At 39.9% G+C, this 25,724-nt stretch overlaps 1 protein-coding gene across 1 annotated transcript in view; it reads left to right on the top strand.

The window, feature by feature from the left end:
- CUBN (cubilin) overlaps positions 1-25,724 on the top strand; it is a 148,300-nt gene that overhangs the window by 25,019 nt on the left and 97,557 nt on the right. Inside the window, exons 19-27 of the mRNA XM_050915645.1 lie at positions 455-633; positions 1,710-1,872; positions 2,120-2,336; positions 3,355-3,485; positions 11,717-11,903; positions 15,670-15,830; positions 16,366-16,547; positions 17,209-17,365; positions 19,814-20,001. Coding sequence (XP_050771602.1) covers positions 455-633; positions 1,710-1,872; positions 2,120-2,336; positions 3,355-3,485; positions 11,717-11,903; positions 15,670-15,830; positions 16,366-16,547; positions 17,209-17,365; positions 19,814-20,001 — 1,565 coding nt within the window. The remainder of the gene's footprint in view (positions 1-454; positions 634-1,709; positions 1,873-2,119; positions 2,337-3,354; positions 3,486-11,716; positions 11,904-15,669; positions 15,831-16,365; positions 16,548-17,208; positions 17,366-19,813; positions 20,002-25,724) is intronic.

The raw sequence follows: 25,724 nt of genomic DNA, 5'->3' as shown, positions 1-25,724 counted from the left end.
GATGTCTGCAGTAGGTCTGTTGTAGGCACTCCTAGCATGCTTGGAAATGCACCCCTCATTGCTTCTATTACTAATAAATCACTTACCACTAACATACCAAAGATGATGTAGCTATAATTCTGCCTAAATCTTTTCACTTTCAGTTTTCCTGTCTTTTAGTTCTTAAACACCAACAAATCTATCTGTGTCTGTGAAACAAATGAGTCAAATCCATTAGTTTTCATGGGCACAATTAGATTGGTCTTCTGTATATACATGTTTATGCTATACTTATAGCAATATGTTCTTTTAAATACGTTCTTAATACTACTTGGCTGATCTGCAGTAGATGCTGTAAGAAGAGGTTTTTAGGGGTAGTTTTCTTCTAATTTCATAGTGATATTTGATAGACATCACATTATACATTCCTTGAAACCATTCATCACAAGTACTGATTCTTGGTGTCTCTTGGCAGCCTGTGGAGGCTCCTTGTCTGGAGCAGGCACTATCCATTCACCTTACTACCCCAGGATGTCCCCACACCCAAAGACCTGTGAGTGGATCATCTCCCAGCCAGCTAGCAATGTGGTGATTCTTAACTTTATCGACTTTGACATTCGAAATACAACCACTTGTGACTCGGACTACATTGAGGTAAAGAATAATACACATATACTATGAATAGTAGATAGACTCTTATCTGTATGTTCCTTCTCATCTCCACCAAAGCAGAACTGCTTGACAGGCAAGCACTTCTTACAGCAGTTTTAAAAGCTTTTCCAAGTTCATAATGGGATCCCAAACCTTTTCTTGGTTCTCCAAAGATGATATGACCATTTTGATAAACAGAGATGAGTATCAGATGTCTTTAAATAGACAGACCTGGTTTTGGAGGTTGTCCTGGTTTCGGCTGGGACAGAGTTAATTTTCTTCTTAGTAGCTGCTACAGTGCTGTGTTTTGGATTTAGAGTGAGAATGATGTTGATAACACTCCGATGTTTTAGTTGTTGCTAAGTAGCACTTATCTTCAGCCAAGGACTTTCCAGTTTCCCGTGCTCTGCCAGTAAGCAGGTGTGCAAGAAGCTGGGAGGCAGCAAAGCCGGGGCAGCTGACTTGAACTAGCCAAAGGGGTATTCCATACCATGGAACGTCATGCCCAGTATATAAACAGGGGGGAGTTGGCCGGGAGGGGCGGATCGCGGCTCGGGAACTAACTGGGCATCGGTCAACGAGTGGTGAGCAATTGAATTGTGCACCACTTGCTTTGTATAGTTTAATTCTTTTAGTATTGCTATTGTCATATTATTATTATTATCATTATCATTGTTTTTCATTCCTTTCTGTCCTATTAAACTGTCTTTATCTCAACTCACGAGTTTTTTTTCCTGATTCTCTCCCCCATCCCAGGGGTGGGGGGGGCAGTGAGCGAGCGGCTGCGTGGTGCTTAGCTGCCGGCTGGGGTTAAACCACGACAGAGGTTTATGTGCCACTTACTGTTGAGGGTGTAAGATCTCAGCTTTTCTCCATCTGACATGCTTTGGGTGGGAGAGTGCTTCTCTGGCAGTCATAAGGTTGCATTGTATGTGCCTATAGTAGAAACCATGCTGAAGAAAGGGTAGGGTTTGACTTACTAAGGATCTCTTTTATATGGTTCTTATGAATTCATTTATGCTTAAAACTTTAATATAATAGAAATTTGTATGGGATATTTTGAATACGCTGTTCTTCAGGTCAGAGATGGCAACAACACAGACTCTCCTCTTTTGGAGAAATACTGTGGTACAGCTGTACCATCTAGAGTGCAATCTACACGGAATAATCTCTATATCAAATTCAGAGCTTCCTTTCTTACCAACCTTGGCTTCAGAGCTGAGTACTGGCCATTAGATACAGGTAAGGATTTTTTTTGTTATTTTCTGTGTAGAGTGTTGGGACTTTCCAAATTTTCCTGTACACTGAAAACTGTTGGCCATCAAGTTTTATGATGGTATAATGGGAAATAAATTCTGAATCAGTTACTGTGTAGTATGCATCAAGGAAAAAAAGACTATGAAATTTCAGAAAGAAAAGTAACCAATTTTATAAGTGCCTAACATTTCTATAAGTATATCATTTAACCTGGTGTTTTAAATCTCTACAGTATGTGGAGAGACTCTCACTGGACCAGAAGGAACCATTACAAGTCCTGGTCATCCATATGTCTACCCACATGGTATTAACTGTACCTGGATTATCAACATTCACCCCGGCTACCTTATCCGCCTGACATTCACTTCATTTAACTTGGCATTTGATCATAGTTGCAGAAAGGATTATCTTGAAATATATGACAACAGCACTGTGCAAAAATTGGGAAGGTGAATATGTCCATTAGCCTACAGAGCTGAATTACTGTAGAGTGAGCACTGTTCTGTAGATCTCAACATCCAATTTGCTTCCTTAAATTTTCCGTATACATGAATTTCTCTGCATTACAGAAACAATAGCAGCAATTTCTCTGCCTAGGATAGTAAAGGCAGCTTGCTTTCTTTGGCCATGGAATGAGAAGCATATTTAATAAATATTACACCTGGAGAAACTAACTTGTGTCAAAAGGACAGCTTTTTTAAGGACAGGTTTCAATAGCTGGCATTGTCCAGCTCCATTAACATTTTGATTTATGGGAAATAAGTTCAAACGCATTAATATATCTGTGCCCAGGAAGAGATGTGATTTGAAACAGTTGCAGAAGTGAAAGAAAGATTGCTTAAAAGATTATGCATTTGGATCTCAGCAAAAACTAAACCAAAATCTGCATTTTATAGGATTTTTTTTTTTACTTTCTCCTGATATGTGTTTTTATCTTAGGGAAGAATCTTTTCTTTTTTTCCGCTTCTCCAATTGGGGTGTACACAGGGTTTTCTTGCCACCCTAGAATTCAAGAACATCTGAACTACTTGGGAACAGTATCCAGCTGCAGCTACAGACTGTAAAGTAGTTGGCTGACATGGCAGTATTTTGGAAAATATGGAGCAAGTGACTCTCATAATGGAGAGTGTTTTGCAACCTTAGTCTTTGGGCAGCCACTCTCACTCCTACAAAAGAACAGAATATGTTGTAGGTACAGCATAGAATAATTTCAATAAGAATTTGACAGCTTACTGAACAGTTTCTTCTCTGACTTTGCCACACAAGTTAGATTTGTACCCTTGTACATGTAGTGCGCTATTTAGTCCCATGATACAGGGTATATGGCTGGGATCTGTATCATCAAAAGGAGAGATTTGTGTATGTGTAGCTCTTCAAACTTCAAACAAGGAAAGCTGAATCCTCTTCCAGTAATACAGACGCTTCATAAAGTACTGCCATTCAATTTGGGGCATCTTTTTGCTGCAGGTACTGTGGAAGATCAATTCCACCATCTCTCACTAGTGGTGGCAACAGCATGATGTTGTACTTTGTGACGGATCACAGCATCACATCTGAGGGCTTCTCAGCTAATTATAACTCCCTGGATGCATCAAAAGGTAATATGTCAGTCTGTTCATTATGCAAATTAAATGTTTTCAGCTGTCACTGTAAATAACCACTACAAGAAACAGAAACATTATTTTCTGTGTTAACAGAACACTGCCTGGTTCCTCTTCTACCCCTTCTTATTTATCCTGCTTTATTCACAAGCTTTTTCCTCCCTAGGAAAGCAGAAAGCAATTTCTGTAAGCAACACTGCTGTTTTCTTTAAAAAGCCAGTAAGAGCTGATATGGCAGAACTGCATGAATTATTTAGGAAAAGTATTTTCTGAATTTGCTTTGTCTGTTCTGAGCTGAGTATGTGATATCTAGGAAGCTTAGTAATCATGGACAACTCACTTGAATGGGAGACTCTCAGGTGCCATAAAAATTAATTTAGTCCCTATGAAGGTGCAATATTGATGATGGGCAGAGAAAGGTCATATGGGATGAAATTTGATAAAGCAGCAAAATAACCTGAAAGCACAAGCTGTTTTTTTCATCATGACAGAGTGCAACATTTCTGTCTCCAGAAGAGTTCAAGGCTCCTGTTATGCCTTAAATCTGTTCTTTAAGTATCTCCTTTTAAGGGGCCAAGACAGTAGGGTAAAGACTACTGAAGAGAAGAATGACCGTTCATTCCCTTGGTTCTCTAAAGCAGAGAAAAACTGAGAAATTACTCCGAATTCTAATTGATTTGAAGGTTTTCTAGGGTGGGGGCACATCTGTGTTTTCAAACTGTGCTGAACACACCATATCTGATCCAGTGTTTGCACAGCTCTCTAGCATTGAGTGTTTTAGCAGTGACTGAGCTGCACTCGAAAAAGCAGCCTCTTGATGAAAGACTGTAACCACCAGTGTTGTAGACCCAAGACATGGGTCTGCTATTGCTCCCCTCACTCCTAAACACAGATCTGTAGTAGAAGAGGATTTATGTGGGTAGAGGGACAGGTTCTGCCTAGCAGAATTAAACCACAGAAGAGGCAGAGTGGGACAATGAAAAAAAGTAAAAATGAGAATACATTTGTAGCTGGGTTATTTGTGTATCCATCATTAACCAGTTTCTAGGTGGTTTGTGTGTGTGAGTGCAGGCTACAAGGGATTTATTAGATGAATACCAGAAATTCATAGTACTCATCTATGCATCCATAAACTACCAATGGTTGCCCATTGTTTGCTCTTAGTTTCTTTAATAATTTTATTTTTCCTACTTTCTGAGTTTCTCCAACCTGTTTAAAACCAGCAAAATTTCCAATTTCTACATTGTGAAAAATAACTGCTTTCTTGGTGACAGCTTGGAAAATTTGGCTATTATTTCATCTCTCAAGCATGTGTGTAGGCGAGATCAGTACAGATTTTGCCACTGTGTTTTTATTCACTACCAGATAACTTACAAATCCAAATAATCCATTTTCTCAGCTGCCTTCATTCATACTTGAGTTATCTGGCGTGGAAACCAAAAAGCCAGTAAAACAATTAAGATTTAATGAGAACTATTCCAAGGAGGAAATTTCTATTTGTTAGAAAATAATAGGCCAAAAACCAAGTTCTACTTTTAAAAAACTTTCCAAGAAAGACTCTGTAGTTTGAAAACTGAGTTCTTACTAGTGAGAAATTGTGAAATTATCAGCCTTATAAGGAAAGTCTTTTATGAGTCTGTTTTTGCAGCTGCAAACTGTAACTTCTGTAAATATGATTGTTGCTTGTTAATGTGATATTTTTTCTTTTACTTTACCTCAGATTAATATTTCATGGGCAGATTTGATTCCTTCCTAACTGTTCTTATAGCAGCTCTTCTCACAGTTCATCAAGATCAAAATATTCTTTACTCAACATTAATCTGTATTTCTGTCTCTGTGTAACCCTATCTGTTTCTCTGGTTTTGTTAGTTATCTCAGTGCTGTCTAGCTTCACTGCTCTGCCTCCTGTCTTCCATATTCCCCTCTTTTACCACAACCATGGTGACTGGATTTTCTCATCTTTCATCCAAAGCACTGGATCACTCACATGCATCATGTGAGGTTCAAACTGCATCAACACTGTCCCTGGAATGGTTTCAAACTATGCCTTAAAAATGCTAGTCTGTTTTCTCTTCAATGCTATTAACAACTAGAAATTGTATAAATTTTTTATATCCCAGCCGAAACCAGGACAATATCAAATTAGAACTATATAATATCTTCACCCAAACTCTAAAAAACAGGTATGATTTTCTTTTCCCATAATTAACACAGATGTCTATACTACTTTTCAGCTAAACTGGGCTAACTCTCAATTTATTCTCACTCACACCTAGAACTATGATCTCTAGAATAAATGCTTTTTCATTTCAACCACTATAGTTTGTGTAAGTATGGCAAAGTTGCAGATAACTAATGAAACTGAGAGTAATAAACTTATAAAGAAGTTAAACCTATGATCTGTTTTCTTTACAGAGATTTGTTTATTTTGGTCTCAGCACAAGCACAGCAGTACTATAAAGTTGTCATAAATATTGGACTGCTAACTTTAATTTTTTGTTCAGAATAAAGTGTTTTGAAGCTTCTATGGCCTGAGAGAAGGCAAACAAATGTGTGTATGTGGATTTTGCTGTGAGAAGCAACTCCCCACTTCCCTGAAATCATATCAAGTTTGGTTTTCCCACTGTGAGATGTTTAGGCCTGATATTCATCTTATGTATATCCAGTTACACTAAGGTAGCAAATTGCTGAACATAATTATATCTGAGAGATTTACCAAAGCTATGGATTTTTTTTTCTTTACATCTGCTGCCTATTTTCATTTTTCTGCTGAGGAAAATATGGTTCTAATAATGTTTCTTGTGCAGTAAAAACCCTTCATATTTTTGAGCTATGTTTTCTTAGCCAGCTAGAGTGTAACCAATATCAGAACTGGTCAAAGCTGTTCTGGTTCATATTAGACATTTCAATAGGCTTTTGCCTGGAGTTATTTTACAGAGAATGAGCTATTGAAAAGATGGACAAGATTATCCCAAAAAACCCAATAAACAGGAGTAAAAAAAAAAGGATAAGTAGGAGTGAAAAAAATATTTTTATGTAAAACAAAACGAATTTTGTTCTCCATGCATCTTAGCAAGCAGTGTTTTTGTTAGCATGGTTTATCTGTGATATATTAATTAGTTGAAAAGTAGCCTGAAAATAATGGCAAAGCTATATTTCCTGTCAAAAAATTTAAGTGCCACGAGATACAGCCATGGCCATGGTCCATAAAGCGCAAACAATTGTTTTAGCAATCTGCCAGCTAGTAGCTGTGAATAGCTCATATGGCAGCAATACAAATGGAAATCCTTCAGTCAAACATGCCCAAATGACACTCAGTTGTTTAAAAAGCATATTGCCCACTTAAGCTATCTGTACCTCGGATGCTTAGTTCTTGGCCGTCTTTCTGTCTTTTAAGGGGGGAAGTCACATGGAAAGCAAGGTAATATTTGGATTTATTTCCTAGAGTCTAGGTCTCAAATACCAGATAGACGAATGTCACAACAGCCATATAAGTGTTATGATAGATGTTAGGGTTTTCTTTTGCCCATCTTGGCTGACCACACCACAAAGAACCCATGTAAAATCATTGAAAAATCTTTGAAAGGGCTCAGTCTTTCCTGGAAGTGTTGCTCAGGATCTTGAAAGATCCAGGCCACAATTTTCCAACAGGAATAGCACTAGAGTCAGCGTATGTATTTTATTGTCCTCGACTTCTTCACAAGTACGTGGGAATTTATTTGTTTTACTTTGAATTGGGGTTTTGGGGGGGGGGGGGGATTTTTTTCTTTTTCTTCTTTTTTTTTTTAATTTGTTTGTTTCATTAAGGAGACTTCATTTATCCTTTCTGCTGAGACAAGTCAGCCTTAACAAGGTTTTTAGCAGAGTGCCTTCCTGATAGAGTTTTTATTCCTGGTCTTTTTCTGGCTTTGGTGGAAGATAAGGTTTTTCCTCCTTATCATCCTGAATTGTGAATATTATTTATGAAGAGGGGTAACTTGGTTTTAAATAGCTTCATTGTGTGGTATATGTTAACTGACAATGACTGACTGGAGAAGTCAGAGTTTGAGAAGGATGAGGAAAGAAAGAAAAATATTTGTGAACCCATGGACTTAAAAGTGCACCTGAAAGCAATGTATGGATTTTTGTGTTTTCTTTATTGATAACTGAGTACAAGTTGAGATCTCAGTTCCCATCTTGCTGACTGAACCCAGTAATTATTAGGAGGATGTTGCCTGGCTTTTCTCTTCAGCTGAACAAGCAAAGACAAGAATGGAAAATAATGTCTGACAAATATGTGTGTGCAGAGATACAGGGCATGGTTGAACAAGTGTGAGCTAAGACAGAAAAAAAAGCTGAAGTCCTGCATGCATCTTGGGCATCTGCTCAGCTCATCCTGAGTCTCAGGAAAAAGGCTCAATCAGCTGGCAACTGACAACTTGTTAGGCCACTGTATCTTGGTTATGTTTGATCAGAGTATTAGTCTGCCTATATATGTGTATACGACTCTATAGTATGTGTGTTTATGTGTAAATCAGCAGAAGAGAGTCAGAGATTCTTTTTGAACAGCTGTACCCAGTGTTTCTAAGGAGTTTGGGTCTGAAACGCTACAAAGGACCTTTGTGTGCCTTCCTGGTAAAAATTAAGCCTGTTAGCATCTGCCAGCAGCAGTTACAGAAAGCCTTGAAGTGCAGATGTGCTTTTCCATTGCCTGTGGAGAGGCATATATTTCATGTGAGAGTTTCTTCCTTTTTTTTCTAAACATGCATAGTATTACATAAAGATCTAATTGTTAGGGATCCCAGTTTTCCTTTGGCAGAGTGAGATTGAAAGAAAACTCCCATTTTACATACGACACTATAGTTTTATTTTTGATTAATTAGAATTGTGGCAACAGATTAATATCTCTTTATGGGAAAAAACATGGATATAATTTTCTGCAGTATGCACGATTGCATGAGTGAGTGGTACAAAAGCTGGCATTTTTCTCCGCTGTTGGCTATTACAGTGGGTTACTGCCATTTATGGCATTTTTTTCAGAAGAGCAAACACATTCAGTACCAAAATCAGAAAGCAGATTGAATAGCTTTCAAAACCTCACACGCTGGCAAAGCAAGATGTGGGATTGTCCTCGACATTTCCCTTCTTCTGTTTTTCATGAGCTGCGATAAGTGTCTTCAAACTAAAATGAATTCATATTTTTTCCAGGCATATAATAATCATATTATGGCGTTAGACTGCATTCTGAACTTTGGCAAAGGAGTCAAAGTACTTTTTTCCTGCTAACTTTGCTAACAGTTTTCACTGAAGGAACTATTACTGCCCAAGCACACCTCCAAATGCTGTGTTAGTGAGGTGAGTGCAAAAGAGGAGTGCCAGCTCTCCTGCTGAAAGTAGAACACAACGAATGAATCCAGTTACGAGAAGAGAGTTGGCTGTCAAACATCGTGGGTTCATTTATGCTTTTCCTAACCCTCATAGCAGCGTATGCTCAGTCCACACTTGGATTTATTTCACTGTAGCCACAAGTCTGACATTTCTAAGGCAGTCACTGTTCCACCTTCTGTATTTATCCCCCTTAGCTCATAAAGAAGATTGTTATGTGAAGTGTAGAGCAGTATACAGCATCCAGTTTAAAATAGCACACTTGGGATATGAGTTTCTGTATGGATTACTCCCAAGAAAGCAAACTTTAGTGAGGGAGGGAACCTGGACAATTCTGTGGAAATGGTTCTTAAAAGGGCTGATAAAAATATTTTGGCTTCCGTGTTGCTAATTTTACCCAAAGGCCCTTATCTAGTACATCAATTTTAATATTCTCCAGGCTGAAAGCTAGTATTCATGGTCTCAGCCTCTGTGTGAATAAGGAATGGCAGTATTGCAACAGCTCTAAGCATTAAATGTGCATAAATCAGGCACCTACCCTTCCAAAATCAGGAGGAAATAATTAGTTAAAAATAAGTAACCTAATAAATATACACACATTTTCATTTTAATTTTTTATTGCTTTTTGTGTAATGAGCTGTTAGGAAAAATTTGGGTCATATTTCTAAGTCAGATTTCTAGCCCTGCAGGCAGGGTTCTCAAGAAATCATATGACTTAAGGATCTGGGGTTTGATGATAAGCCCTACATATCATGAAACACCACGGGAGCTGGCAGCACAGCAAGGGCATTGTATATGCATACATTAGAGCATATCTGTGATGGAACACACAAATGACTAAAATTCTAGATAAAGACTTTAATAGATCATGATTTTAGGTAAACTAGTGCATGAAACCTTTTTGACTTGTCAATACCAAAGTACAACCCAATGGCAGAAAATTATTGGCCTGTTTCTGTGTCATGTTTCTTTGTTCTCCTTGTGATGAATTAGGAACATGAGTCTGGTAGCTAGCTTTGGGGGTATTTATCCCACAGAAAACATTTTCAACAGAGGCCTCCAGGTGACCGAGAATGCAAAAACCCACCATTAAAAAAGACACCATTAAAAGCAAAAGCATTTCAGTAGTTAGAATGGATAGAGAACAGACATGGAAATGACCAACCTTAGACATGGAGGGCCTGAACTGAAATTTCATCCCTTCCCCCTAAATTATTATGCATATTGAAGTGTTAAGCACAAGTATTACTACACTGCAGCTGTGCTGTGTTAGAAAACAGGTTTCAGAGATCTGTGGCAACCAGCTTAAATGAGTACAAAGTTAATCATAATATTTTGCTTGCTCTTTCAGTTTTACTTTATAATTAGTCTAACCCTGCCTATTTGATAGAAAGTATTTAAGAAATCTACTTTCATTTCTTATATTTGCAACCTGTAGGACCTGAAACAGGGGAATGGATGACCAGAATGAGTCTCCAGGGTCATCAAATCCAGCCCACAATTTTATGCCTCCCCCCCCTTTTTTTTTGCCAAGGACTACATAGTGTGATCCCCTTCTTAATTAAATTGATCAAACTGTATCTTAAAAAACAGTGGACTTTTTTCCGCTTTTTACATCTGTTATGTTGGTTGGATGATTGCTCTAGAAACTCACTTCCTGACAGAAACTTTCTCCTCATTTCTGTGTATCTGTATTCATGGACAGTTTTTAACTTCAGAGCTTGTACTGTCATTGAAAGTGTGTTCTATTTTTCTTCATGCTTCTTGATGTTTATCTCTTTCTCTTGCACTTGCTAAGCTAAACAAGTTAAGCTCTTCTAGTGTCTCTTGCCTACTAATCTACTAATTTCCTGCTGTCTCCACAACTCTGTCTTACTTATTCTCAGTTGATTTCCAGAACGTCAGTGACCATGGTTATCCACATTTTTCCAGGTGACATGTCACCATTACCTTGTGCAGTGGCATTGAGATTCCCCTTGTTTCGTCTGAAAACACCTGACATGGATCACATTTCTTCTTGCCCTTTTTGCAGCCAGATCACAAACCTTACTCAGACTCTGATCAACTAATACACCACAATTGTTCTCTGCAAAATAAGTCTCATGCACCATTGTCCAGCAGATATTTTTATTCCTAGTCCTTATGTCTGTGCTTTCAAAAGAGATTCTTTTTAATTATTGCTCAGGTTCTGGCTCAGCATTAGTCCACACTATTTTCTTCTTTCCAGCTCATAATACCAAGATGCTTCTACAGTGCTCACAGAAGAATTGATGTAGCTGATTTTAGTATAAGACCTTAAGTAGAACTGCTTTGTGCTCACAATCTATGGATTATACTATTTTCCAACTGGTTGTCACTTATGGCCCAGAAAATGGAAAAAAAAATTTAGATATACAATTCCCATCTCCCAGGTTTGGTCATGGGAAGTGCCCAAGAACAATATAGCATCTCCTTGTAGCTAGAGACTGCATTCAGTTTCCACCACCACTGCTTTTCAGAAATTCAGGAATCCTACCTTTTCTGTTGATCAAGACATCTCTTTCAGTTTCCTTTCACTGCTTACCTGGATTTTAGATCAAAGCCAACTTAGGCAGCTGGAAATGCTCTTATGTTGCCTATTTATTACAGACACAGTGTTCTGGTAAAAGCTGAACCAATCAATTCAAATATAAGAAATCCCATGAAAAAGCTGGATTTTGGTTTTAGTTTATAGTGATGACATTCAGCAGTAAGATGTGTCCAGGAAGAGTTATAATGCACAGGAGCACAGGATGTTTTCTCCTCTGTCTGTTAGAAATAGAAATTTCCTGTTAATTTAGCATACATATTAAATTATTTCATACTTGTTTCTTTTCTTTTTAAAGTGTGCTCACACAACTATAATACTGAAACTGGTGTGCTAACATCTCCGAACTATCCCAATAACTACCCTGTCCGGACAGAGTGCATATACACCATCACAGTGGGAATAAACAGACAGATTGTGCTGCGCTTCACCAACTTCACCTTGGAAGGGAATAAAGGCTGTACAGAGGATTATGTAGAAATCAGGCAAGCCTAATTATTTCTCTTGTCCTTTTTACTAATAACCATGGAAGTTGTCCAAATCTACTTAGGCATGTTCAGAAACTATAGTTTGAACTATACCCCTGTGCTGTCAATGTTGGAAAAGAACTTACCAGAGAACTTTAAAGGCTACCTTTTCCTCCTCCCATCCTGCTCCATTGTCGGCTTTCCCACTTGGTAAATTCCAGTTCTCGGAGCAAGTGGAGTATGTGGACTGTGTTCCCATGCACTGCATTCCGGTTGTTTTCCTTAGTGCAGAAACAGAGAGTTTTATTGCCTGTTTTGTGACATATTCTCTATGATATTTGAAAAGTCATGGCAGTCAGGTGAAGTCCCTGGTGACTGGAAAAAGGGAAACATTGCACCCATTTTTAAAAAGGGTAGAAAGGAGGACCCTGGGAGCTACCGACCTGTCAGCCTCACCTCTGTGCCTGGGAAGATCATGGAACAGATCCTCCTAGAAGCTATGCTAAGGCACATGGAGAGCAGGGAGGTGATTCGACACAGCCAGCATGGCTTCACCAAGGGCAAGTCCTGCCTGACCAACCTAATGGCCTTCTATAATGGAGTGACTGCATGAGTAGACAAGGGAAGAGCTACGGATATCGGACTTCTGTAAGACCTTTGACACGGTTCCCCACAACATCCTTCTCTCTAAATTGGAGAGATACGGATTTGATGGGACTATTCAGTGGATGAGGAATTGGTTGGATGGCCGCATCCAGAGGGTAGTGGTCAACGGCTCAATGTCCAGATGGAGATCGGTGACGAGTGGTGTCCTTCAGGGGTCCGTATTGGGACCAGTACCGTTTAATATCTTCACCAATGACATACATAGACAGTGGGATCCAGTGCACCCTCAGCAGGTTTGCAGATGACACCAAGCTGAGTGCTGCAGTTGACAAGCCTGAGGGACAGGATGCCATCCAGAGGGACCTGGACAGGCTTGAGAGGTGGGCCCGTGTGAACCTCATGAGGTTCAACAAGGCCAAGTGCAAGGTCCTGCGCCTGCGTCGGGGCAACCCCCGGTATCAGTACAGGCTGGGGGATGAAGGGATTGAGAGCAGCCCTGCCGAGAAGGACTTGGGGGTACTGGTGGATGAAAAGCTGGACATGAGCCGGCAATGTGCTCTCACAGCCCACGAAGCCAACCGTATCCTGGGCTGCATCAACAGAAGCATGGCCAGCAGGTTGAGGGAGGTGATTCTGCCCCTCTACTCTGCTCTGGTGAGACCCCACCTGGAGTCCTGCATCCAGCTCTGGAGTCCTCAGCACAGGAAAGAGATGGACCTGTTGGAGCGGGTCCAGAGGAGGGCCACAAAAATGATCAGAGGGCTGGAACACCTCTCCTGTGAGGAAAGGCTGAGAGAGTTGGGGTTGTTCAGCCTGGAGAAGAGAAGGCTCTGGGGAGACCTTATTGCGGCCTTTTAGTACTTAAAGGGGGCTTATAAGAAAGATGGGGACAAACTTTTTAGCAGGGCCTGTTGCAATAGGACAAGGGGTAATGGTTTTAAACTGAAAGAGGGTAGATTTAGACTAGATAGAAGGAAGAAATTTTTGATGATGAGGGTGGTGAAACACTGGAACAGGTTGTCCAGGGAGGTGGTAGATGCCCCATCCCTGGAAACATTCAAGGTTAGGCTGTACGGGGCTCTGAGCAACCTGATCTAGTTGAAGATTTCCCTGCCCATGGCAGGGGGGGTGGACTAGATGACCTTTCAAGGTCCCTTCCAACCCAAACTATTCTATGATTCTATATGCTGTTTTATGTTTATCGTCTTTAAAGAGCAGCTATTCTATGATGCAGAACTAGAAACATGTACATAATCTGCAATATTTGTCTATACTGGCATCACCATTAAACTTAGGATATTAGCGTGGTGATTTCTAGTAAATTTTACAGGACTGAGACAAGTAAAAGAAAGTAATATTTGCAGGAAAGTTAGCTGCATACTTACAATACAGCTGTGCCAAGTACACGTCCTTTCTGCTGTGTTGCTGTACGGGATTTGCACTTTGCAGTGTCAGTGCACCCATTTTTGTCCTCATGAGCCAGCTCTCTAGATGAACCATGTCTGCAGAACGCCGGTGTGTTTTTTCACTCTGAGCATGCCATGAGTTTCCATGACCTCAATGAGCACCATGATAAAACTCATTCTGAACATTATACCAGATATTCTGTATGGGTTATTCCTCAGTAAGCAGTGTCTTATTTTTTAGAACCAAACAAAAAGCTGCTTGCTGAAGTTGCAGTATTGAGATTCTGAATTCCTGCTGAATTAGCTGGTTGTTTTCAGCTGTACATACAAACTGGAGAAAGATAAGAAAAACTGAAAGGCTTTTTCAATATTTTCTAAGTAAAGTGTTTCATTTTTTCATTTTAACACAACAATCTGAGATTAAATTTAATCTAACTTTATTTTAATAGTTAATACCTTAATTTGGGGTAGACCTGAATTATAACAGGGTTTTTTTTTTTCACTTTTTCACCTCAAGAACTGAAAACATTCATTTATTGTATAAATCTGACTCTGTTGTCACTGTGAAGAGCTCAGCAGCATTAAACAGGTTTTAAGATATGGCCAGAACATTGCTAACTGCAACTCAGCACATTTCTGCTGCCATAACTGGATTTCCAGAATGTCTCATCAAACCTGATACCATTAAATGGGGTAGGTAGATAAGTCTTAGGTGAGGTGCCACTCTGGTTTCTTGTCCTGAGGTGTCCTCTGATAAATTGCATTCAGTCAACTAAGAAAATTGTTCATCTGACCACAGCTGCAGAGGCCGAGATGCAAGTGAGGGGAGGTTCTGGCACAGTTCTTCAACTGCCAGTAACCTGAGACAGCAGCAAGCAGTTTAAGCTAGGAGGATGACAAGAAAACAGAGTGGCAAGGTCTAAGTAGAAATTTCTCTCAAAAGCAGGTATAAACCTGTGAAAATGTAACTGAAAGTATTACTGTCCACTTAAAAAGCATCATATCAAGATCACACCCATATCTAGATACAAATGTATTTATTATTGTCCTAATGACCTGTAAGGTATTTGTAATATGGAAGTGCTTAAAGATAAGGTCAGAAAGCAATTGATAAGCAGGTTGTCACCATCTTTTTTATTCCCATGAGACATGTGCAGGTAGCAAAACAGAACATTAGGTGTGCATCCCGATTACAGTATTAGAAAATATTACTGGAAATATTACTTAATTTAAAAATAGGAAATAAGTGGTTGTAGAAACAATTCTGAAGGCTAAGAAAATATTTCAGAACATGCATCATATCAGTTCTGAGAAATAGGTTCCCATTTGTGTGGTGGCAAATAAACATGGGTCAGCTCATCTGGTTTTGTGCCAGGCTGAACAGTGAGAAGTGAGCAAACTGTTATTTCTTCAAATTAGAAGATTACCTTTGGTTACACCAATGATTGCCACCTTGTGGAATACAGAGAAGGTCCTGCCTCTGCAGCATCAAGGCTACTTGAGACACTTCTTAAGTCTGTCATTGTATTGACAGACTCTGGACAGGCTGCTGAGATAAGAGAGTGGACATACCCAGCAAGCAGGTGCTTGTGGTAGGACTTCTTACTGCAAGTAGCAGGACTCCTCCAGTATTTGGTAGCTGTATTGCTGTGGAAGATGAAGAGCCAGGATTAGTCTTTCCCAGGCCTGAAAGAATCCCGAGATTTTTGATTTGTTAACATTTCTCATGGTTTCCCTCTTTGACCCCAGGTTTTTCTTCTCTGTCCTTCTAGAGATGGAGGCTATGAAACTTCTCCTCCTCTTGGAAAATACTGTGGTACAGACCTGCCTCCTGTTATAATCTCTCATGGTAACAAGCTGTGGATAAATTTTGTAAGTGACATATTTGGCACAAGAAAGGGATTTTCAGCAGAGTGGGATGGTACATCAGCAGGTAAAATGACCGCATCAAGTATAAAACCATTTTACACACCTCATTTTTGATCTTTCATTTGTATTTAATTTCTCACCTTTTCCCCCACATCTTTTCTGCTTCCCATCTTCTAAAATCTGTCTGCTAATTATATAGCAACATATATTCATGTTGTTAAGATCAAGGATACAACTTTCTTGATCCTTGGGCTTTCTTTGTCTCCACAGGGAAGGATATGCTATTCCCTAGATACAATGTAGCATCAACTTTCTCATTTGTTTAGGAAAGCGGCAACCAAGAATTTAATGGAGAGGTTTCTATTTGAAGATTAACTATATATCATCAGGAGCACTCTTCAAATTAGATAGTTAATATTTCTAGGTGCTATGGGCTCTCTTCTGCTTACAACATTGTTGGCTAAATGCAGATTTTTGGGGCATCACTGCAGATGTTCAGGGCATGTAAAGGAGGTCAGTAGTGTGAACCTCACACATCATGTCTAATTTTCTGCTCTTCTAGGTGTTAAATGTTCGTTTGGTTTCTCTGCCATTTTCAGGTTGTGGTGGGACTTTGATGACAGCTTCTGGTATCTTCATGTCTCCCAACTACCCTATGCCATATTACCACAATTCAGAGTGCTACTGGTTGCTCAGAGGAAACCGAGGAACCCCATTTGAAATCCAGTTCGAACAGTTCCATCTAGGGTATCACCCACAGTGCATCTTCGATTACCTTGCGGTATGTACCCTGTGACACTGTGCTCCATAGGAGGCAGCTGAGTATGATGAGTACACAGGCAAGGAAAAACACATGGCCTTGGTCTTCAAATGTTTGTAAGTGAACAGACCCAGAATAGGAAAGCTCCATGCTGACATGCTACCTTCATATAACAGAGCAGTGAGCGGTAAGGCAGCGGTGTCTGTGTAGCTGCTGGTAAGAAAAGCATTTATGTCTAGATAGAAAGGCCACTGAAACAAGACTCTGTCTATATCTTTTAAATTTGCTGCATTTTGGACCAAGGCCTTAGTATGCTCTCTCAGTAAATTACAAGGAAAAAGGCACAGCAGTGTCAATAGCCCTATTGTTAATTCCAAATTTCATATTTGAACTGTTGCATAAATTATTTGAATATTTTTAATAGAGTTGAAATGGAGTGCAGTGTTCCCCTCTTGGTGAGTAAGCCCCTCAAAACCCACCAGTATTTGGTTACTGGCTTCCTGTTTTTCCACTGAATTGCTTGTTTCTGAAATGCCTGTCAGGCTTCCTCTGAGCAGAAATAGAATTTAACCTCTTGTATACCCAGTAACAATTCCCTAAGTAGACATTTGCCATGGGGAAATTACTTGGATTTGTAATGTCATCAGCTCTATTAATTTTTTTTTTTTTTTTTTTTTTTAAGGTATATGATGGCAACAGCAGTAACGCTAAACAGCTAGGTAAATTTTGTGGGAATCAGATACCACAACTCATCCATTCCAGTGGAGACAGCATGTATGTAAAACTAAGGACAGGTAGCAGTCTGCGAGGTGAAGGTTTTTTAGCCAAATACAAACAGGGTAAGTAAGTAAAAGCAGATGAGAAGAACATGTTTCTACATTTCAGCTTGTTCCTGAAACTGCTTCTTGCAGCCCATGATCTTACCTATTCATGAGCAGAGGACAATGTATAGAGCATATTATTGACCCAGATTCTCTAGTCTGCTACAGTCACGGAACACAGAGAGCTAAAAATTATCTGCCCATCTACCCATGATGGAAATTATCTCTTCCCTAGAAGAAAGCTGGTGAGGTGGGTCTACTTCTGTTACCTGCACCAGTGGCACTTACCACTCCAGATTTACTCAGAATAACAAGTGCTGGAAGTCCATAACAGGGTAGATTGGACTGTATTTGCTCTTCTGCTCACCCAGCCTCCTGACTTTTTAACAGAGTAGGCAGATAGAACAAGCTTCTCTGCTCTTCTAGCTGCTTGTGAGGCAGGATGGCAAAGGATAAGTGAGTTACCCTCAGCCATCCTGGATCATTGTGGGTGCTTAGGATCATTTAGCCTACTTGGAACACTTCAAAAAGTTTCATTTTTTATATCTTATGGTAAAGGTCACATTTTTCTTGCAAACATTTTTTAATAAAATAGTTCTACCCCAAAAATATCAGAATAATAACATTTGGAGAAAAATCCAAGAAGGTACATGACATTAAAGTTATTTTGTTCCCAGTCGTAACCTTGAATATCATCCTGGTGTTTACTTTTCACCTTATACACTCTAGCATATATGGTTAAATGCACATTGCAAGATACAGAATGTCACCGCATACAAAATGATTTGCAAGCATCTTTGTGTACCCTAAATATGACATGCCCAAGTGATAGGGATTGCTGTAGCTTTATAGACATTAAGGTGTCCTAGGTTTGGACAATAGTAAATGGAGTGGCATGAGTACCATGTACTTTTGAGACTGCAAAGTCAAGACGATATATTAGAAAAGGGTTCCCTCCCCTTCATTAATTAAACAGAAAGAGCACTTTCAAAGCACTCAGATGTAGAACCTGAGCTATCAGGTAATGTGATCTACATTTTACATTCATATTTAATTCCTGAAGATGCATCAAAGAAAGCTTTCAATGGCTTGCCTAAAAGCTAAAATTATGTAGGAAGTAGTGGTATAAAATAAGGATGCTTAGATGCCAGATGCAGTTACATGTACATGAAAGAAATGTAATGATGAATTGGAAAACATTGCAAAGGAAAACATGGTATCAAGTTAACATTCAAAGGCACCTTTGTGTCTGATATGTTTCTAATAAAATCCTGATGGCAGGGGGTAGCAGCTTTTACCCATCTTGCATTCTTCAAAATCCATTTTGTGCTCTTCATCCTGTCCTTTCAAACAGTTGTATGCTTCAGTGTAGCTTTGCAGACAAGCTTCACTCCACCTGACCCTGACCTTCAGCTGTATCCTGAGCATTTTGAAGTCCTAAAAACACAGACCTTGCTGCTCTGTAAATCATTTGGAAAGAATAAAAAAAATTTGCAGGAGGTAGGTTTATTATCCCTAGTGACAGACAATAGAAGAGTTTTGCAAGTGAATCTCAGCTATTTCTGCTGTTCAAACACTGCAGATTTGCGGTACAAAGCAAACAGCCTGTTTTGCTCCCTGCCTCCTGCCCACTTCTTCTCTATGGATTACGCTGGTCTGCTCCCGATACACATTGTATGCTGTCTCCAGGCAAGGGATTGCCCACATTCATATTTTCTGCCTTTACTGAAAGTTGGATACAGGAAAATGAGACTCACTGACCTAATGCCATAATTGTAATTTCACTCTTTATCTAGTTTAGTTTCTTTTTCATTTTCTCTGCACTTCAAGGAAAGCTCTTATTGTTCCAGGTAAGTGTCCAGTTCTTATGCTAGGATGCTATTGGATGACTCACAAGGAAAATCATGGCTCCTTTTTACAGAATTTCATGATCACTTCCAGTTCCTGGAGCTAGAAAATCCAATACAAGTAGTGTACTTTCCATTTGTTGTTTTAGCCAGGGATTATAATTTTTTTCCAGTTTGCTGAAATAAACCACTTTAATCCATTAGTCAATCTTTGCTGAGCACCCTCCCCAGATTGTTTCAAATGACAGGGCAAATTTCTATTTTTAGTTAAAAAAAAATAGAAGAAAATATGTTTCAGGAATAACCATGTATTTAGAATTAGAGAAAACTGGCAAAAAATATACGTACTACATATACTGATGAGTCGGCAAGTGTCAGAAAAGAAGGACATAGTAGAGCTGAAGGATTCAAGTTTGGAAGGTCTGGATTTTGTTTGCAACATATGCAATATGTTCTTCAATAGGTCACAGTTCTCTTTCTGCATGATTTCTCTTCTCTAATCTGTGAATAAAAATATTTCTCACCTTGTAATGCTATCAGTAACTTCAATTAATAATTTTTTGAGATACTGGGTTAATAAGCACTGCACAAATATAATTTATGATCACTGTTTTTTCAGTTTGCCACGAAGTACTGACTGTTAATCGTAGCCATGGCATATTGGAAAGTTTAAATTATCCAAATAATTACCCATTAAATGAGCACTGCAACTGGACTATCCAAACTACAAAGGGGAACACACTCAACTATAGCTTCACAGCCTTTGATTTAGAAGATGGATCTGACTGTGACCGTGACTTCTTGAAGGTATGTACCCAGATTCTAGAAACAAGAAAAATCAGGTCTTTGCCAATAAAGAAAAACAATAAGTATGCGGAATACCAAAGGGAAATTTATCTTATCTACCTTTAGCCATTAAAACTCAAGTGTTAAGTCCAAACGATTTGTCCCTATTTCCTCTGCGATCAGTAGGGAGTGAAGCATTGCCAGAGTGCACTTCATCCTACCTTAAGACAGGTGTCTGCAATAGGGAGGATGAATCACTTTGCAGGTGCCTAGATTTGCTACAGAGAGTCTAGCTACCACCTTGGATTAGATGCACTGGCTTTTATGGGTGAAGGGAGATATCATGATTCCAGCTTCATGTAAAGAAGAAGAAATCCTGAGATTAGTAAATTGATTGCAAAAAGGCAATGAGCCCAATTATTTTCCTCTTGTTTTTATCTGAGAAGGAGTGGGGAATGTTCAAAAACTTTAAAATGCGTTATTTCTACATTTTTAAAGGGAGGGTTGCTGTGTCTCCTGTTTATATTTTCCTTTTCATAATTAATCTGCTTCTTTAAAGGGACTGAAAGAAACTGAATTTACCCACAAACAAAATGAGAAATTTTTAGCCAAATAAAACCATCCAGTCAATCTAAAGCCAAGTACCCTTTATTTTCATTTCCTCAAAAATTTTATTTCTAGGACAACTGAAAAGATATTTTCTCTCAGTTTTGTACTTCGCACTGTGGGAAGTAGAGTGTAGTCATGATCACTGCTATACCGAGGATTATGATGTCCTGCCTACAATTTCGCTGTTTGCTGGACTAATCCGTCCTTCAGATCTCACCCTTGTACAGGATGCCAGCACGTAGCCCCTGTGCTCTACTTAAGTTTTGCACAAGAGGAATTGAAATTTAGAGAAGTGTTAGAGAAGACTACTTACAGCCAAGGAGAGGTCTAAGGAATAGTGCCCACATTTCTGGGGATACTTACTTACACTGGGGTCTTGCAGAAGGTCCAGCAACAGGCCTGTCCTCCCTCACTCCCTCTACCTCCTTACTATGCCAGCTTTCACAGCTCAAAATTGGTAATAAACTGGCAAAAGTGGTGTTCTTCCAGCTTTCTTCTCTTTGTGTCCAGGAATGGCAAGAAAGAATAGACATGTGAAGAAAATAAACAAGGGAGCACTGTATTGAGAACTAACTATTAAACCCTGGTTCATTTTTGTGAGGAGGCTGAAAAGGAAACATTGGAGCCAAGTGGAGAGGCCAGTGCTAGTCTCAAGATGCCTAAGCCCTTGATGCATGAAAAGCAGGAGCACTGCACACAGTAGTCAGCCAGTGAGGAGCAAGAGACTTGCCAAAAGATGCTATTCTAGGCGCGAGTCAAGGCTGGAGGAATAGTGCCAGAGGCAAGGACCTGATTCAAAGCACTTAAAAGAACAGAAATAAACAGAACAGTGAGGAGACAGGGAGCAGAAAAGTACTTGCACTCTTTGTTTTAACAATTTTTCAGTGCTTCCAATCAAAGAAAATACAGACTGAAAGAGGTATAAAGAGGAAAATGCAAGGGCAAAACAGTCATGGAAATGTGTTAAGGAGGCTTTAATTTGCAATTCATGTGACATTACTTACAAATCTTTCTCCAAATGCCATTAAGAAATACCACTTGGAAAAGATGTTCTCATTTGGTTGTCAAATGCTACACAAATATGTGCCATAGTGTAAAAAAGAGAACAAGGTTGAACCAGCCAGGGAACTGAATAGTGTTTGCTCCTGCCCTGCGTCTTGCGAAAGGGGAGCATGTTGGCAAGGCTGTGAGTGCTCTGTGGTGTAGGGGAAAGGGGGAATCATCTGGAACAAGTGTGCGGTTCACTTTCTAAGCAGACTGCAGATACTTGGGACTTTTCTGTCTGAAATCCATGTGGAGTCTGACGCCACTGCAAATTGGAAAAAAGGTTAATAAAAAACCCCAAAACGACTCATAGATGTTCAGCTAAGATAAATTACTTTTCTGCCACATGCTAGTTTTGAGATTCTTTTATTGCAAAGAGGCCTAAAAGAGGAAAGCTCTGATGCCCTGGCTGAGTATAACACTGGGAAAATAGAGGTATAATCCTATTTGCTGTAGTCCAAGTGGGTGGTGTGTGGACCATGTGCCAGAGCCCTTCACCGTTTTCTTGGAGGAAATGGGAAGCTGCTGCTCAGACAGTTGCCATGTAGCTGCACTCACAAATCAGAGCGGCCACTAGTGCTGATCAGATGTTCTTTTTCCCCAGGAGCTTTTAGATGCCCCTTTTCCCATCTCCTTTTGGGTTTGGTGGCAGCAGCTCTCCCACCTCAGCCCCTTGCAGCAAGCAGCAACACCCTACTTGTCGTCTTAGCTCTGTGGCAGCCCTGACGGTAGCAGCCTGGTGCTCTGTGGCAGCTAGCAGATGGCAGGCTTGATGACAGTATTTGCTGCTACTTGCTGGGAGGCTGGGGATGGGAAGGACAAGAGTTAGCTGTTAGGTTGGATTAGGTGATAATCACAGTTGTGGTGGTAGAGGGAGTAAGGGAAAGTGATATGTGATGGAGAAGGACAAGATAAAACGTTGCAGAGGTGTTATGGCAGAGGGCTGACCTGCCTGAGCAGAGTACAATCAAGAAATGGCAGTTGCAAAAAAAAAAAAAAAAAAAAACCAATAGCAGAGCTGCTTCTAGAAGTCAGTGGGAGAAACAGATTTAATGCATGTGGACAAATTTTAATGACATTGCAAATATCTCAAACTAGAGCTCTGATTTTTTGGAAATCTTTCTGAATTCTGAAGGAGAAAATCATGGTGCTTGGTGGGGTGGGGACAGCTAGACTGGGCAAGCTGCATTCCTGAGTACTGCTGGACCTGGCCTGCTGGACATTGTAGTTTTGGTCCCAGTCTCCATACTGGAAAAGGGCCTGTTCTTCAGCTTTGTGTTTAATTATGACTTACGCTTCTGACCCAAACCCACATGTGGTATACGAGAACAGCATTTTGCCTCGTGACTAATTTAGTCTGATATACACAGAATATATTAATTTACTCTTTGCTCCCTGGCTTAGTCCACATATGAGTCAGAAATTAAATATGTAGAATAATGACAAAACCAAAAGTTTCTACACACAGGTGTTCCTAGTGGTTGTCAGTTACCAAAGATATTATCATCACTTAGAGCAAATAACTGTTTCAAATACAGGACAAGGAAAAAGATAGTCAGATGTCCAAAGAGTGCAAGTAAGTGCAAGCACAGTGCGTGGCTGTCCCAGACCGAAATGCAGTCACAGCTGTAAAATGAGAAGTCAGCTGTGTATTGCGTTACCTATTTCCTTTTCTCCTTTAATCATGGGATGCTTCTTGTGAGCCAGACCATCATTTCCAGCAGCTGGCTGGTGTTACTCAAGGGAGCGTTACTCTCTTTCCTCCCCACAGGGAGACTTGAGTGACTCTGACTTGGTCTGGCCTCGGCAGGGCCTGCATCTCCACCACTTCAGCATGTACAACTCTTTATACCTGTGTCAAGTAGGAAGGAAAAAGCCCTTTTCTTCTGACTTGTTGGCAATTTTCTGCCCTTGTGTGTAGGTGCCAGAAATTGAGAAGGGGCAGTGTGGGAGGGAGGCAAAACTGCAGTTTTTTATACTGTCAGTCTCTAGCATGAGTCTCATATGAGCACTTTCTCAACAAATGAGCAGCGTGCAGTGTTTCATGGCCTGTCAGAGGATGTTGGCTCATTGCTAGCAATGCTCACAGGACGTGTGACATTTTGGAAGGAGTTTTACAGCGAAGTTTCAAGAATATGAGATGAATTGCTTCTGATAAAGGCATGTACAGAAGTGGCAATGATATGATTCAAGGCATACCAAACAGCAGATTGTTTCCTAGTGATGCTGCACTAACTGTAATTAGATTGGATGGTCTTTAAATTATATTGTGTGCTGTGGCTTGGCTTAATAACCTAACATTAGTCTTTCTAGAGGAGTCATCAGGCTGTAGCCAGTGAGGTATTGCAGACAATGACATAGAAATGTCATTCCTTCCTCTACATTCACCAGGTTATTAGCTGAACAAGCATATATTTAGCTCCCCATCTTTAATGACGAATTACCTTCTTGTTTAGTATGACAGAACATAATCTCCACAGAGGCAAAGCTATTTTATAAGTAAGGAGAATGTCATGTTATTGCCCTGAAGATCAGAGTCTTGCAGTAGGACTGAAATTTACTCCTTTCTTATCCAAGAAAAATATAATTTGAAATCCACTAATCATTCTGTCCTTCAGTGACAATCTCCCTCTATGTTCTTCTGCTTAGAAAGTACAATCATCCCTTGAAGTCCAGTCTGTTTAGCATCTGCTTTTAGTAAGTACAGGGAAGACCTTACCCAGCCTTTTGCAAGATGCTACCAGCCTGATAAGCAGATAGTAGAATTGTGTCATGCAGCAAGACAAGTTTCAGAGCTCTCTGTTTGAGTCTCACCCATTTGGTCTGTGCAGCATGTTAGTCTAGCGGCAAGGATGGAATTATCATTGGGTTAATGCAAAAGAACATCTTATGGGGGCAAATGACTGCCTGATAACAACAGTAGCCTGCCTTCTGCTGCAAGGCAGGACAGAGTTCCTCTTTGGAATAAAGCACTTCCTTGCTTGCTTACTGCCAGTGTACTTAAGCAGTCCAGACTCTCAGCAATTAGGCTTAGAGTGGTTAAAATACCGTTGCATCCTTATATGTGGAATATTATCAAATGAGTACAGTAATTAATATGGCATCTGCTCCTGAGAACTGTTTCATTTCCTTCTGGTGGTAACAGGCTACGTCCTTTTTTTTTCTTTTTTAAACCACACTAGCATTCCAGGGATGTGCCATAATATCCTTTTTGTCTATCAGGGAATACTGCGTTAGATAATTGTCGCTTGCACTCAGCTGGTCATCCTCTTTTTTTATTAGCTTATCACAAAAAAAAAAAAAGCTTACCCTGTTTCTAGTTTTACTCCCTTTTGTACTTGTAATTAGTGAATTAATTAAACCATATTAGGAGATTAACATTATTACATTTTATTTATGAATGTGTCTTTTTTTTTAAAGTGCTGCAGGAATTCTCCAAGCACAGAGAATGGCTTTGCTTATGGCCATGCATTGATTTATAAAATGTCACCAGTAGTACATCACCCTGGGGAAGCAGATGATATATTAAATATACCCATCCAGGTTCAGCACACAGACATCAAATTACAGCCTGCTGGCCAGACTGCAGTGATATCCATTAATGTATTACCATGCAAGCTGGCAGCACGCCAGCCCATCCCTGAATTCCTTCAGGGGTTTATGGGCCTCCACAAGAAGTCCTTCAGTGTAAGACTGTAAAGATAAAAGTGACAATTCTCCTTGGGTTTCTGTGGCAGGTCTCACCATTAGTACACAAGGAAATCTTAGCCCTTGCGCATATTTTCAGTGAGAGATCTGGATACTCAGAAGGAGAGTGTCGGGCCAAAAAGCTGCCCACCCTAGACAAGACCGGCTCAGGGCTCAGATTTTTGTTTTCCCAATTGCCTGCATTGCCAGAATCGAAGTACACTTTGGCTTTGCTGTTTGAAAGGTTACTTAGAAGCAGACTTACAAATGCACACAAACCCCCCCATCCCTCAAGACAGCTAAATTTGTCAGTGATGAAAGGGTTGCATGGTGCCTACAGAAGCCTCAGATGACAAGAAGCACGAGTGAAGCCAGCACAGACTCTACTCTTGGACTCACAAAAT

Source organism: Gymnogyps californianus, chromosome 2 (assembly GCF_018139145.2).
Source record: "Gymnogyps californianus isolate 813 chromosome 2, ASM1813914v2, whole genome shotgun sequence".
In the NCBI taxonomy this organism is placed as follows: domain Eukaryota; kingdom Metazoa; phylum Chordata; class Aves; order Accipitriformes; family Cathartidae; genus Gymnogyps; species Gymnogyps californianus.
Note: the sequence above shows the minus strand (reverse complement) of the source record. Positions and strands in the feature narration are given on the sequence as shown.